Raw genomic sequence first — 17187 nt, forward strand, 5'->3', positions numbered from 1 at the left:
CCATTACCTATATTGTGAGGATGATGGGAAAACTAAAGATCATATTTTTAAAGTTAACTCATAGTACGCTTGGTCCATTATACATGTGACTTTTATTATTGCACTTTGATTAAATGCCATGAATGGAATTAACTATTGTTAAAAGTATCATTATAACCAGGGGCGCCTGGGCATCTCGGTCAGTTGGGCGTCTAACTCTTGATTTTGGCTTAGGTCACGATCTCAGGGTTGTGGGACTGAGCCCCGCATTGGACTCTGAGCTGGCCATGGAGCCTGCCTGAGATTCTCTCTCCCTCTCCCTTTGTCCCTTCTACTCTTGTACATGCTCTCTCTAAAAAACAAAAAATTAAAAATTAAAATAAAGAAAGTATCATTATAACCATATTTTAAAAAATCAATCTTTTCCTTCTGCTAGACATTGTCTTTTTGCCAGACCGATACCTGCCTGCTGTTCGTTGAAACCTAGACCATGTAAAGTAACTGTATGCAGTATTTACCTAGAGATCGACACTTTTGAATAATCACAAGGAAGTGTGAAAATAGGAGTTAATTACTGATATTATGTATATCCAAATCTATTTTATTTTTATTGGACTGAATGTCTGTGGTTCAAGTATTACCTTTTTGGGCCAACTGTTTAATGCCTGATAAAGCAGGGCACATAACTCAGAAGCAAAACATTCCGTGAAGAATCATCATGAAAGAAAAGACAGGAGGAAAAGCTATTTCTGAAAGCCTACTCTATTACTAAAGTACATATTCATATCCTAAAACAGGCATACAGCCAGAATGAGATCTGCTCAGTATCAATGAATTTCAAGGTAATAAAATCTGTATATTATAACCAGCAGATCAAGTCTTTTTTTCAATGCATCTACATGTTCTTTTCACCTATAGAAAGAACCAAATTAGGGCACTGGACCTCAAGTATTTAATAAATATGCAAGGTTCAATTATTTACAAAATAACCTGAGAAGACGCAGAACTTAAAACATACTTATGTTAGGTATCTCAGCATATGACTCAGTTCAGTGCCCCACACTTGAAAGAATCTACACAGCATAAAACCAAGGTTGGCCACCTTTAACGTTTGCCTGAGATAGCATCACAACGCTCCTCTCCCTGATGTTTGAGTCTGCCATAGATTTAGACTCATTCTGTTCCCACCGGACCTTCTTTCTGCTGCCATTCCACCTCTGGATACTGGGTTCAGAATACTACATACCACTTGTGAAAGTCCATGTATTCCCTGCTTTGAAGGGTTGCGTTGCTTAAAACATAGATTTGCAAAAATTTTTCAAGAATGCTACAGTGTTTAGGTGGTCATCCTTTCAATATTAGGCCCAATCACAACAGTAATGGATTTCTGGTTTCTTCCTTTTTTCTAGGAGGCAGAAATCAGTGGTTACAGAAGCATATGCCATCCTATCAAGCTGCCCATCTTCAACTTCCACTTCTGGAGATGATGGAAGTAACAAGAACTGATTTAACCCTCTACCTAAAACACAAAAAAACTATACAAAACAAGTGAAAAAAAAATGGTTCAAGATACTGGAAATAAGCAACAAAGGATCAGCTGTAACTTAAATGTATACCTGAACAAAACACAAAAATATTTATAAAACTACAAATATATCCAATACCCAGTAATGCAAAAGTCACATTGTCTAGGATCCAATAAAATACACCCAGGCATGTGAAGAAGCAGGAAAATATGACCTACAACAGGAGAAACATAATCAACAGAAATTAACCCTGAATTGACAGATGAAAGAAATTTATAGAAATGGTTACTGAAAGTTATTATAATTATATCCAATATATGCTCAAGAAGCTGGAGGTATTGGGCATGTTAAGTAAAGATGGAAGATATTTTAAAAGGCCCAAGCTGAACATTTAGAAATAAAAGCTATAACGTCTGAAATGAAAACTATACTAGATGGGATTAATGGCAGATTACACATTGCAGAAGAAAAAAACTGGTGAACTTAAATACAAGCAATAAAACTACCCAAAATGAAATGCAGAGAAAAAGACTGGGGAAAAAAAAAAAATGAACAGAACATTAGTGAGCTTTATGACACCTTAAGAGGCCTAATATTCATGTTAACCACAGTCCCCTAAAGGGATGTGGTGACAGAAAAAAAATTTGAAAAGCTAATGGCCAAAATGTTTCCAAATTTGATGAAAACCATAAAAACCCATGGATCCAAGAAGCTCAATAAAGCTTAAGACACAAAACATGAATAAAAGTGAACTAAGGCCCGTCGTTATCAAACTGCTTAAAACCAACAATAAAGAGAAAAATCTTAAAGGCAGCCAAAGAGACACATTACATAGAAAACAAAGGCCACTGACCAAAGATTTGCATCAGAGACAATACAAGCTAGAAGACGGTGCACAAAATGCAAAAACAAATTTGCTAACCTGGAATTATTTGCTCAGCAAAACTATCTTTCAAAAACAAAGGTGACCTAAAGACAAATTCATAGTAGAAATTCATAGGAACAGAAAGGCAAATTTATAGAGACAGAAAGCATAAGAAAGGCATGTGAGGAGGGGGAAAGTGGGGGGAGTTAATAGGTATAGAGTTTGTTTGGGATGATAAAAAAAAATTCTGGAAGAGGGTAGTGGGGATGTTTACATAAAATTATGAATATGCTTAAGATCACGGAGTTGTACACTTAAAAAAAGGTTAAAATTTTATGTTAGGTATATTTTACCACAATAAAAAAAGAATTAAAAAAAAGAAGTACACTAGTTCTCTATGTGCATGAATAATGTGCATAGAGACTAGACAATGCCCAGTGAAAAAAGGCAGTTTCAGAATATGTGCTTCAGAATAATGCCATTTATATTAATTGAATAGCACATAAAAGCACTACTTTGTTATTTATATATATAGAATAGTGACAGAAGGCATATTAGTGGTTCCCTGGGGATGAAGGGATATGGGTGAGAAAAGTTTGATTATAAACTTAACCTATGGTAGTAGTTGTCCCTTAGAAAGGGAAGGAAGACAATGTCATCAGAGATGGAAATGCCAACAAGAAGGCCAGACCTCGCCATAGAACAAAGCACAAGTTTGGGAGTCCTGGTGCCTTATCAGGCTCATACGGCCACTCTTGCTTGCCTCACCTTTTAACTCATCTCCATCCTACCACTGCAAGGGATTTCTCCTACGTGGGCCCCCATTTGATCCCTCTGCCTGTCAGGCATCCACACAGCCTGCTATATAAGTGGCAGCAGCCAGAGTTTACCAGGCAGAACACCTAAAGCACAGAGCTGGGGCAGAGGCCAGAACTAAAAGAACTACTTGAGTACTTCTCTAAGTCATCTAGCTGCTTTCTGTGTGGAGTACTCTACCCCTGGGAGTATAGGAAGACTTTCCAATGATGACCAGGCAGAGACAGTTTTTAAAAGGTATCAATTCACAGGGACACCTGGGTGGCTCAGCCGGTTAAGGGTCTGACTCTTGATTTCAGCCCAGGTCATGATCTCGTGGTTTGTGGGATCAAGCCCTGCATCGGACTCTGGGCAGAAGCCCAGAGCGTGCTTGGAATTCTCTCTCTCTGCCTCTCCCCTGCATGTGCACATGCTCTCGAAAGAAAGAAAGAAAGAAAGAAAGAAGGAAAAAAACAGTATCAATTTCCAGACCCTCAACTTCCATGTAAACTCCTCTCTAAAAATCATCAGCCCGAGAATCTGCCTGAGGTACAATACCTCACTTCATCTCTTTTTCAAATATTTCTTTTCCTACATTATTTTTAAAAAACGGTATTTATCGACCATATAATCCAGCCATTCATTCCAGTTCTAGACATATGCCATGAGAAAAGAAAATATATCTATACAAAGACTTATACATGATCGCCAAGAAGTTTTATTCATAATAGCCCCAGACTGGAAACAACCTCAATGTCCATCAACAGGGGAACACATAAATAAACTGTGGTAGATCCACATAATGGAATACCACTCAGCAATAAAAAGAAATGAACTACTGATACACACAATACACATTATCAATAATTTTGCCAAATGAAAGAAGCCAGACCAGTCCCCGCCCCCACAAAAAAAGAGTACATACTGTATGATTCCATTCCTATAAAACTCTAGAAAACGCAAACTAATCAACAGTGACAGCCAACAAATCAGTAGTTGCTTGGGATGGATGGGTAGGAGTGAGGAACTGCAAAGCATACAGAAACACTTGGGGGTAACGGATATGGTCTCCATCTCACTTGTGGTGATGGTTTCCTGAGTGTCAAAACTCATCAAATTGTACACTTTTAATATTAACATGTACAATTTGTTTTGTGTCAGTTATGCCTCAATAAAACCATTTTTTAAAGGTGAAAATAAAGACATGAAAAAGAGGAAAGAATAAATCAAAAGCAAACCTCTACTATAGGAAATGTTAAAAGAAGTTCTCTAAGCAAAAGGAAAATACCAATTACAAGGCAAGATCTGCTCAAGGAGTATGTAGATTTTTTTCTTATTGATGTCAATTTTCATTTTTTAATTTTCAGGTTTGGATCCATAATACTGCTACCTAGGTAACTGACATCACACTGAACATACATTCAGTCAGAAAGTTTTCTCCTCACTGTTCCTTCTGACATGTTTGCCACTTAATATACAGTGTCAATATACAATGTGGGGTGGTAGAGAAAAAGTATGAAGCTCCTAACACACCAGCTAAAAGAAAATCAGATGAAGGATGTTTGGAAAATATCAGGGCACGTGGGTGGCTCAGTCAGTTGAGCATCCAACTTCAGCTCAGGTCATGATCTTGTGGTTTGTGGGTTCGAGCCCCTCACTGGGCTCTGTGCTGAAGGCTCAAAGCTTGGAGCCTATTTCAGATTCTGTTTCCCTCTCTCTCTGCCCCTTCCCTACTTGCACTCTCTCTCTCTCTCTCTCTCTCTCTCTCTCTCTCTCTCTCTCTCTAAAGAAATAAACATTAAAAAATTTTTAAAAGATTTTTGTAAAATATCATATGAAATGTTTCCTTCCATCCTAAGTATGGTTTTGTTACATCTTGACATTCAATTGTCCACCCTATGAACACATCAGATTTAATCGTTTAACCTCGCAGATTCAGAAACACTCCACATATACTCTTTATGTCAAAGAATGTTTACCTGCATTTCAAATTTCCATGAATCTCACCTACTGAACCCAACAGTCACATGAATTAAAGAACTACATCTAGGGGTGCCTGGGTGACTCAGTAGGCAAGCGTCTGACTTCAGCTCAGGTCATGATCTCACAGTTCTTGAGTACAGGCCTTGCATTGGGCTCTGTGCTGACAGTTCAGAGCCTAGAGCCTACTTCGGATTCTGGGTCTCCCTCTCTCTCTCTGCTCCTACCCCACTCATACTCTGTCTCTCTCTCAAAAATAAACAAACATTAAAAAAATTTTTAATAAAAAAACAAAGAACTACATCCAAATTATATCCTCTCCCACTCTCTGCAAATCATCTATTTTTTCCCTCACATAGCCTTTTACAGGCTGTAAATAACTTACATATGCTATTGCTGAAAAATATAACAAAAGGTACAATATTTTTGGACGTCAGTTCTAGGCAATTCACCCTATAAATAATACAGTGCAGGTGCCCAAAAAACATATGCACAAAGATATTCTCTGCACTAATATTTTTTATACACTACAAATAATTCAAATATCCATCAAAGGAGGATTGATTAAATAAATTATGCACAACCACACTGGGAATGCAAACTGGTGCAGCCACTCTGGAAAACACTATTGAGGTTCCTCAAAAAATTAAAAATAGAACTACCTTACGGCCCAGCAATTGCACTACTGGTGTTTATCCAAGGGATACAGGTAAGCTGTTTCAAAGGGGCACGTGCACCCCAATATTTATAGCAGCACGATCAACAATAGCCAAAGTATGGAAAGAGCCCAAATGTCTATCAATGGATGAATGGATAAAGAAGATGGATGAATGGATAAAGAAGATAAAGATGAATGGATAAAGAAGATGTAATACAATGGAGTATTACTTGGCAATCAAAAAGAATGAAATCTTGCCATTAGCAACTATGTGGATGGAACTTGAGGGTATATGTTAAGCGAAATTAGTCCATCAGAGAAAGACAAATATCATATGACTTCACTCATATGAGGACTTTAAGACACAAAACAGATGAACATAAGGGAAGGGAAGCAAAAATAATATAAAGACAGGGAGAGGGACAAAAACATAAGAGTATCTTAAATATGAAGAACAAACAGAGGGTTACTGGAGGGGTTGTGGGAGTGGGGATGGGCTAAATGGGTAAGGGGCATTAAGGAATCCATTATTGAAATCATTGTTGCACTATATGCTAACTAACGTGGATGTAAATTAAAAAAATAAACTAAATAAAAATTTAAAAAAGAAAGAAAGAAAGAAACCAAAGAAACATGAGAGCCAAAAACACTGCATCAATATTGATTATATCCAGGGGGAAAAAGTCCTAGAAAAATGAAAAAGAAACTGAAAAAGGATATTAAAAAAATTAAATATGGACCATATGTTAAGTAATATGTCAGTATTAAATTTCTTGAATGTGATGATAAAAAAAGTTATGTACAGTCACATTGTATAAACGTTATATAAATCTACATACACTGATACAGAAAGATATCCACAAGATGTTAAAGGAAAAAGTGGGTTAAATAGCAGCTTGTACAGTATTTGGCTACTTGTAAGAAAGAAAAAAAGTGTTACCCTATACCTTCTAGTTGTACATTCACATGAAAAGATCATCAATTTGTTTATAGCGGCTATTAGGGGGATCTGAGGATCCACAGAGACTTTTTTTCCTTCAAACAAATCAGTATTTTTGTTAACATGCACTATTATTTATTTATTTACTTACTTACTTACTTACTTATTTTGAGAGAGAGAAAGCACAAGTCGGGGAGAGGGACAGAGGTCACGATCTCATGGTTTGTGAGTTCAAGCCCTCATCAGGCTCTGCAGTTGCAAGGCCTGTTTGGGATTCTCTCTCCCTCTCTGCCCCTCTGCCCACCTTGCCTCACACAAGTGCACAAGCACGTTCTGTCTCTCAAAATAAATAAATAAACTTAAGAAAAAAAGAAATGTAGAAAATACTTAATATTTGGGGTGCCTGGGTGGCTCAGTCGGTTAAGCGTCCGACTTCGACTCAGGCCATGATCTCACATTTCGTGAGTTCGAGCCCTGCGTCAGGCTCTGTGCTGACAGCTGAGGGCCTGGAGCCTGCTTCGGATTCTGTGTCTCCCTCTCTCCCCCTCTCTCTCTGCCCCTCCCCTAGTTGCTCTCTCTTTCTCAAAAATAAATAAACAATAAAAAAAAATTTTTTTAAAGCACATCCTTATGGAAAAACAGTCTCAATTAAAATATGATGAACTGGGGCGCCTGGGTGGCTCAGTCGGTTAAGCGTCCGACTTCGACTCAGGTCACGATCTCGCGGTCCGTGGGTTCGAACCCCGCGTCGGGCTCTGGGCTGATGGCTCAGAGCCTGGAGCCTGCTGCTGATTCTGTGTCTCCCTCTCTCTCGGCCCCTCGCCCGTTTGTGCTCTGTCTCTCTCGGTCTCAAAAATAAATAAACGTTATAAAAAAAAAATTTTTTTTAAATAAAATATGATGAACTATAAAGTCATTTATCATTCTCTGCCCCCTATACTTTCCCCACATGAGAAGGGAGGTACAATTGTTACAAAATTACTATTCATTCTAAAATGTTTAGTTAGATTAAGCAAACCAGTTTTCCCACAGGCACATCAAAACAAATCATTAAAACTGGTTTTAAACACAAGGAAAAAGAACAGTTGTCATAAATCTACTTAAAGAAATGAAGCAAGCTTATGATCATTACTCGCCCTAATATAAAATCCGACAATTAAAAGATTAGCTTCTAGAAAGTGTTTCTCATAAACCAGAGAAATTATAGTCCTGTCTTCCAGTGATTCTAGAGAGAATTTTTTCTCCAGATAAGCAAACCCCCATGCTTATATGGCTAAAAATAAAGGCAACACAATTACAACTGAAAAATAACTGCAAGGAGCTTAAAAATAATTACTACTGGTTCTATATACCTAAAATTAAGAAAAGACTGGTATCACAATTAACCAGGGTAAGAAGGATCACATGGGAATCAACACACCTTAATAGAAAGTTTAACCTTTTACTTGGATGGGGCTATAGTTTTGTAGTTTTCCCCAGAAAATTAGGACACTTAACAGCTATTTAGAGAGAAAGAACTTTGAATTGCATTATAAAAGGATAAGACTGTTTCATCAGATAATTAATTTAATTTACTATGTGCACCTGTTAATTAAAAGATGCTTTTATGTTAGGAAAAAATAGAATAAACCACAACGCCCCATGCTTAAATCTCTAATAACAAACATAAAACCACACTGTGGAAAGGCTTGCTATTAGCCTTCTGTACAATTCGCAAATGTTTTTTGAGTGTACTATACTGCTCTAGGCTTTGGAGCTCCATGGCAAAGACAAGAACTCTGTTCTCATGGAGCTTACATTCTACCATATAAATAAGATACAAAGTGAATAGAAGTGAAAGGCTTCTTGGAGACAGGACATTTGAGTAACCTGAATGACAGGAATGAGACAGCCCTGTAACAATCTGGGAACAGAGCTCCCCAGGTAAAGACATTACAAAGTATAAGAGTACGATAAAAAAAAATTTTAGTGGATTATCTCTAAATCAATTTCTTTTAATAAAATGCATTATCTGTGATTCCTATGTGCACGAATTTGAAAACCACCAACTGAAAAAACCCTAAGTGGCAAGTAAATGGCATGAAGTGATCAGCACAGAATTAAAATGAGAATAACACTGGGGCTGTTCAGTTGGTGGAGCATGAGGCTCTTGATCTCTGGGTTGTGAGTTCAAGCCCCACACTGAGTATAGAGCTTCCTTTAAAAAAATGAGAATAACATTAGCTCATGATAATGATCAAACTATTGATGCTAACTATATTGTATGTACTATGCTAAATTCTAAATTACATAGTCTCATTTTCAGCCTGAAGATACACTGTGAGATATCCACACCATTTAGAATCAACAAGATTTAAAGATTAAATTTAATATTTAATTATTAATATATAATATATGGCTATTAATATACAATTATTAATAAATATTTATTTATTTAAAGATTAAAGTGGTTGAATAAAGATATTCAGCCTTACCCTTGAATAATACAGAATTTAAAAGACCAAGCTAGTATTTCACCGATCAGATTCCAAGAAAAAAAGTTAAACTCATAATATCTGAGGTGAGCAAGGGCATGAGTGAAGAGATGCTCTCATTCAATGTAACTGTGCCATATACTGGCTCAAACCTTTTTTGATACCAAATTGTCACTAGCTACCAAAATTTATGAAGGACATATTCTATGAATTGGCTACAGAGAGACTCCCATACAATAGCACAAAATTACATATAAAGATGTGCATTATGTATTGTCTTATGGTAGCAAAAACATTAGAAATAGTCCAAATATCCATCAATAAAGGGTTAAATAAATGAATCATGAAATATCTACAATATGGAATATTATACAGTGCTGAAAAAGGTAATGATGGTGGGCACCTGAGTGTCTCAGTCAGTTAAGTATCCGATTCTTGATTGATTTCCACTCAGGTCATGATCTCATGGTCATAGAGCTCCACATCAGGCTCCTTCCTGGGCATGGAACCTGCTTAAGATTCTCTCTTTCTCTTCCTCTGCCTTCCCCCTCTCACACACTCTCTATCTCTCTCTCTCAAAAAAAAAAAAAAAAAAGGTAATGATGTAATTTCATGCACGTTGAAATGAAACCTTGTCCAACATAAGTACATGAATTACTTTAGAAAAACTTTTAAAAAGGTCTTTAAAGGGGTGCCTACCTGGCTCAGTCTGAGGAATGTGTGACTCTTCATCTCGGGGTCATGAGTTCGAGCCCCACACTGAGTACAGCAATTAAATAAATAAAACTGTTTTAGGGGCACCAGTAGTTTAAGCATTAAACTTCAGCTCAGGTCATGATCTCGCGGTTCATGAGTTCGAGCCCTGCGTTGGGCTCATGCTGACAGATCAGAGCCTGGAGGCTGCTTTGGGTTCCGTGTCTCCCTCTCTCTCTGCCCCTCTCCTGTTCACAGTCTCTCTCTCTCTCTCTCTCTCTCTCTCTCTCTCAAAAATAAAATAAACACTGGGAATGTAAGCTGGTGCAGCCACTCTGGAAAACAGTATGGAGGTTCCTCAAAAAACTAAAAATAGAACTACCCTACGACCCAGCAATTGCACTACCAGGCATTTATCCAAGGGATACAGGTGTGCTATTTAGAAAGGACACATGTACCCCAATGTTTACAGCAGCACTATCAACAATAGCCAAAGTATAGAAAGAGCCCAAATGTCCATCGATGGATGAATGGATAAAGAAGATGTGGTGTATATATACAATGGAGTATGACTCGGCAATCAAAAAGAATGAAATCTTGCCATTTGCAGCTACGTGGATGGAACTGGAGGGTGTTATACTAAGTGAAATTAGTCAGAGAAAGACAAAGATCATATGACGTCACTCACATGAGGACTTTAAGAGACAAAACAGATGAACATAAGGGAAGGGAAACAAAAATAATATAAAAACAGGGAGGGGGACAAAACAGAAGAGACTCATAAATACGGAGAACAAACTGAGGGTTACTAGAGGGGTTGTGGGAGGGGGGATGGGCTAAATGGGTAAGGGGCACTAAGGAATCTACTCCTGAAATCATTGTTGCACTATATGCTAACTAATTTGGATGTAAATTTTAAAAACTAAATAAAGAAAAGAAAAAAATAAAATAAAATAATAAACATTAAAAAAATTTTTTTAAAAACCTTTTTTAAAAAAATGTCTTGGGGCACCTGGGTGACTCAGTCGGTTGAGCAGTCTGACTTCAGCTCAGGTCATGATCTCTCAGTTCATGAGTTCAAGCCCCACATCAGGCTTTCTGCTGTCAGCACAGAGCCTGCTTCTGATCCTCTGTCTCCCTCTCTCTTCCCCTCTTTTTCTCACGTTCTCTCTCTCTCAAAAATAAATAAGCATTTAAAAATAAATAAATAAAATCAAATAAAAAATGTCTTTAGAAAATGACAATGCGTTTGAGTTTATCTATAGCTTGGAGTTGGGATATCTTTCCAGTGTTTTTCACATCAGAAAACACAGAAATGCCCCAAATATTGAGCTAAATATTATGACATTCCTTCAAATGAAATTCCATTCACATTACAATTAAGAGAAAGTCATAATACAAAACTAGTATATATAAGGCATCTTCCTTTTTTTTTAATGTTTATTTTGAGAGACAGAGCGTGAGTAGGCGTGCACAGGGAAGGGGCAGAGAGAGAATCCCAAGCAGGCTCCACGCTGTCAGCGGAAAAATCAGATGCGGGTGATCCCACAAATAATGAGATCATGCATGACCTGAGCCAAAATCAAGAGTTGGAAGACCGATCAACTGAGCCACCCAAGCACCCCTAATTAGGGTATCTTTAAATTATACTTCATTGACGTTCCATCATGTAAGATAAAGTCTAATGTGGTTTGCAAAGGCTTCCAGGATTGAATCCTAAGCTTCTCAAAGTTTAATATTCATGCAACTTGGGGCACCTGGGTGGCTCAGTCAGTTAAGCATCTGACTCTTGATTTCTGCTCAAGTCATGATCTCCCGGTTCAAGAGGTTGAGCCCTGCTGTTAGGCTCTATGCTGAGAGCTTGGAGCCTGCATGGGAATCTCTCTCCCTCTCCATCCCTCCCCAACTCATGCTTGCACATGCGTGCATGTGCGTGATCTCTCTCAAAATAAATAAATCTTTATTTTTAATAAATAAACTTAAAAAAATACGTATGCCACTCACCTGGAGTCCCTATTAAAGTGTAGGTCCAGATCCAGGGATCTGTGATGGGGCCTGAGAGTCCCATTTTCCAAAAATTCGCAGACCACACCAAGGAGCAAGGATCTAGCCCTCGTCCACACCTCTCTACACCTTGCACTTTAATTTAGTGAATTACCGCTCTTCCACATATACCATGTTCTTCACACCTCCGTCTCTTTTCTAATTCTTCATCAGAAGTGGTTTTCCCCTCACCTCCTCCACTTCAAAAACTTCTAGTCTTTATTTTTAGTCCAAACGTCACGAATATTTCAAGGACATGGAGATGTTGGTTCTTTTGGATTCCAAGATGCCTATGCGTTTATGTTCAACTTATCATATTTGTTATTTACATGTCCATCTCCCTATGAGACTATGAGTGTGAATATAGAAAATTTCTATCTTAGAGGCGCCTGGGTGGCTCAGTCGGTTGAGTGTCCGACTTTGGCTCAGGTCATGATCTCACAGTTTGGGAGTTCGAGCACTGCGTTGGGATCTGTGCTATCAGCTCTAGCCTGGAGTCTGTTTCAGGTTCTGCATCTCCCTCTCTCTCTGTCCCTCCCCCATTCATGCTTTGTCTCTGTCTCAGAAATAAACATTAAAAAAATTAAAAAAAAAAAAATTTCTATCTTCAGCACACAGATGTTCAATAGATGTTTCTGAGTCCAAGTCATTAAGGTATCAAGTCTCTGCCACCACCTCTGAAATCATGGCTATCACAATCACTTTTATTCTGTAGCACTTTCTTTGAAGTATTTACAGTACTCAGCAAAAAAATACTGCCAGATTATTGAAGATAATCTCTAAAATATAAGACAATACTCATATTCAAAATTAAAGTAAAATGTAACACTATTTGATGAGATGTTTACATTAATGGTGGAAAACAAGTCACATTAATTTCACTCTATTTTGGAGTAAAAAGGACAAAACAAAGATTGTACCCTTTGGTATTCTTTTTATTTAAGTGCTTGAAGCAAAATAAGAATAACATAAAATTTCTAATATACCCAATAGTCCTAATTAATTTGAACTTTTACTACATTTTAAAAACAAACGACAGGGGTGCCTGGGTGGCTGAGTTGATTAAGCATCCGACTCTTGATTTTGGCTCAGGTCATGATCTCACAGTTTGTGGGATGGAACTCTGAGTCGTCAGTGCAGAACTTGCTTGGGATTCTTTCTCTGCCCCTTCCCAACTCATGCATGTGTGCACATACTCTCTTTCTCTCTCTCAAAATAAATAAACATTAAAAAATAAAACAAATGACAAAATAGTATCTTAAATCAATGCTTACACAGGCAGCCCTCTCTTTACCACTCACCTTCCTCATCGATCCATTTCATGGTGAAAAGCTGTTCGTTGTCAAAAGAACACATGTCTCGAACCTCACTGCAAAGGCCCTCAAAGGAGATTGAAGGTTCAAAATGTGTTATCATGATATCCCTGAAAAAAAAAAAAAAAAAAAAAGGAGTTTTAAGTTTGACAATGACCAAAACTAATAATACTCTACATAACACTAAGTGCCTGAAAATCAGATGAACATCAGTTATTTTGTGAGTGCCTCAACATGCATTGCTTCCGGTAAACTATCTCCATAAAGTAAAAACAAAAAATCCATATTAAATAATGCTTAAAAGTAAAAATAGTGGGGGCGCCTTGGTGGCTCAGTTGGCTGGGCCTCTGACTCTTGGTGTCAGCTCAGGTCATGATCTCACGGTTGGTGAGTTCAAGCCCCACATCGGGCTCTGTGCTGACAGCATGGAGCCTGCTTGGGATTTCTCTCTTTGGGATTTTCCTTCTCTCTCTGCCCCTCTCATGCTTTTTCTCTCTCAAAATAAATAAACTTAGTAGAAAAAAAAGTAAAAATAGTGGATTTGTGAGAAACTTTCATTCAATCTCCCTTCTCATTCAGGTAGGCCACCCTAACTGCTCTGATGGTTGTCCCACTTTGGCTTTAATTTTGTTATCAAAAGCTCACTCTTTTGTGAGGCACTGCACTCCGCAGATGAACAGCTCTATTATTGATGAACTTCTGCCTTATATTTAACTGAAATCTGTTCCAATCACAGGTTGCAGATCTCCCCTCCCCCAAAAGTCCACCCTTCATCTAAGAAACAGCTCTTCAATAATTTGACCAAGATCTGTCAAGTCCTCTTCCCCAGCCCTCACTTCCACAAATTAACCACCCATGAGACCATCACCCATTCTTTGTGTGGCATGATTTTTAGACCTCACACCTTCATTTTCACCATTTCCCAAAGAATTCCCATTTGCCAAAATTGGGTTTAAAATAAGACTAATATTTTAGGTAGATACCCAAAGAACATAGGAACAGACATAAATGTGTATTTGTTCATGTTAGAGTTAGATAAGCAACAGTATTCAAATAAATCTACGTAGTGGCTATTTAGTATAAAATTTAAAACCGCAACAAACTGTTTTAGAGCAGAGGCCTGGGACTTCCTCCAAGGAGCCAGGAGAAGGCTCCCTATGATCACATCTCCACTCAGTAGCCAGACACAATCACCTTTCAAATGTAAGTCAAACAGACTGAATGACTCTAATAAAAATTTATAGAGTGATGCCTATGTGTCAAATTCTGCCCTAACAGTTTTACAAAATTAATGTAGTTCATGTCCTTTCTGTTTTAAACTCTTCAAATGCCTTTCTGTCTCATGAAGAGTAAAATCCAAAGTCCCTAGTGGAGTCTACGAGACCCTGGCTACCTCTCTGACCAACCTCTTCTACTACTTGAGCAGGTAAACCAATGCTTATATTCTACCATCTACCCCAGCTAGAATGTAAGTTTGGTGAAAGCAGGGGTTTTATTTTGTTCATTATATTCCTAGCAACCAACACAGTGCCTGGCACAGAACGGATGCTTAAGAAATACCTGTTCAAGAAAGGAAGGAACTGTGAACAGAAATGGGTAGCTGGAACACAGAACACAGAGTAGGAAATAAGGAATTTCAAATTTTAGTCATCTGCGCAAAAAAAAAAAAAAAAAAAAAAAAGTTTAAAACTGGTCTTTATGGGCTATCAAAGGTAAGCAAAGAGCAGAGCCTCAAAATGGATTGCCCTTTTCTTGATAATCTTTCTAAGCATCTCACAGCTTTGTATCCCTGCCTCTGAGAACTTCTTGCCTTGGCTTTCATAACAGCAAGCTTCCCTGGCTCTCCGTCTGCTATACTGAATGAAGGCTTAAGTTTCCTTTGATCTTCAATCACAAGGTACTCTACATTCTCTCTCACATTCATCTTCTGTCATTCTTTCTTTCTCTCTGAAACTTAATTCATATTCAATGTTTTAACTACTATCTCTATGTAGAGGTCTCCTAGACCTGTAATTCTACCTTTTGATGATCTGGTTCTAATTCCCATTCTCAACTTGAACCCACCATTCCCAATACAAATACTCTACTGCACTCATCTGGTTTACTCATAACTCCCACACATAAGACCTTGATGACCCAAGTTTTAATACTTGGCCCAGTATTTAGAGGGAGGTTCAAGGCCCTCCCAGTCTATAGAGGGAGGTGAGGATCAATTCTCTAATAGGCACTTCAACATCAACTTCCATTAAACAGTTTTTAACCACATAAGCCCAATGGTCCATACTTTTAAACCTGTCCAACATGTATCTTATGTTTCATCTTTTGTTATTTAACTCATACACTGATAACACATCCTCAACTAAATTGTATACAACTGGGAGACAAAAATCCTCTGTTTCATAGAGTCACAGTACTATTAACATAATGAGGACTCTGAGACTACACTGCATATTAACTAACTCGAGAGTAAATAAACAAATATTAATAAAAAATAATTTAATATCTAAAAATTAGAAATCCAATTGTCATGGTAGTAGACAGCTACAATTTGGAAGAACCTTAAAGCATTTTTTTGAAAGTAATAAAAAAATTCTCTTATTACGACCTACACTTTCCTATAACAACAGTTCTTTAAATTTGTGTATATACGTATGCATATTATATATGTGTATATAACATATATACATAACAGTTTACAAAATACTTTTTAAAAAATATAAGAAGGACTCAAACATTTCTTAATTGGATGTAGAAGAAATACTTTCTAAGAGAAATCCATCTTCCAGAAAATGTACTTTTGACAAGGAAATATCACTGTTTATTTCCTTTGCCTATAAACATTTATAGAAAACTGAGTGTGCTCTGGGTATTTAAACAAACTTTATCAGGGGCGCCTGGGTGGCTCAGTGGGTTAAGCATCCAACTTCGGCTCAGGTCATGATCTCACAGTCCGTGAGTTCGAGCCCCGAATCGGGCTCTGTGCTGACAGCTCAGAGCCTGGAGCCCGTTTCAGATTCTGTGTCTCCCTCTCTCTCTGCCCCTTCCCTGTTCATGTTCTGTCTCTCTCTGTCTCAAAAATAAATAAACGTTAAAAAAAAAAATTAAAAAAATAAACTTTATCTATATAATCTTCACAAGAACTGTCAAACTGGACATACTAACCTATTTTACAGATTTAAAAATCAAAATACAAAGGAATATTTGCCAGTCTCTCACAGTTAAAAAATAGAAGAATTCAAACCAAATCCTAATGACACCTGTGGTGGATGCTATGATCTGACTCCCCCCCCCCCTAAAATCCCCCATTAGCAATGGAGCATTTATTATACCAGCTGCTGGACATGTTACCAGTAGATAATCCCCAGCTGTCAGTCTCCTTCAGAGATCTGAATCTCACCTATGGTCACACCCACTTCCTGGAGCAGCCCACAGTGAATGACTGATTCCATGTGGGGGTATAAAGGTCGTAGACAACTCAGGAAAGCTCTGAAGTATCAACTCATCTTCAGAACTCTTGGGAGGGTCAACTGAGGGTTCTGCTGAGACTTTAGGGCATCTTGATTTCCTCCTACCTAAGCCTACTTCTTTCCCTTGCCTTCCCTTCCGTAGCCGTCGACCTGAGTAAACCTCCTGCACACCAGACACCACTTTCCACAGTAGAATCTACCCAATGCACATCTATTCCTAGATGGTTTTTTGACAAGAACATAATGGTTACATAATCTCACTTTTAAAAGACTGGCTAATGAAAAATGAAATCCCTGATGAGGATATTAAATTAGTATATTCTGGGGTGCCTGGGTGACTCAGTCACTTAAGCATCTGACTCTTGATTTCAGCTTGGGTCATGAGCTCCCCGTTCATGAGTTCGAGCCCCACATCAGGCTCTGCACTGATAGGGCGGAGCCTGCTTGGGATTCT

At 37.9% G+C, this 17187-nt stretch overlaps 1 protein-coding gene across 1 annotated transcript in view; it reads right to left on the minus strand.

The window, feature by feature from the left end:
* PRKCI (protein kinase C iota) overlaps positions 1–17187 on the minus strand; it is a 68906-nt gene that overhangs the window by 39648 nt on the left and 12071 nt on the right. Inside the window, exon 2 of the mRNA XM_007077072.2 lies at positions 13255–13376. Coding sequence (XP_007077134.1) covers positions 13255–13376 — 122 coding nt within the window. The remainder of the gene's footprint in view (positions 1–13254; positions 13377–17187) is intronic.

This window comes from Panthera tigris, chromosome C2 (genome assembly GCF_018350195.1).
Source record: "Panthera tigris isolate Pti1 chromosome C2, P.tigris_Pti1_mat1.1, whole genome shotgun sequence".
Lineage (NCBI taxonomy): Eukaryota > Metazoa > Chordata > Mammalia > Carnivora > Felidae > Panthera > Panthera tigris.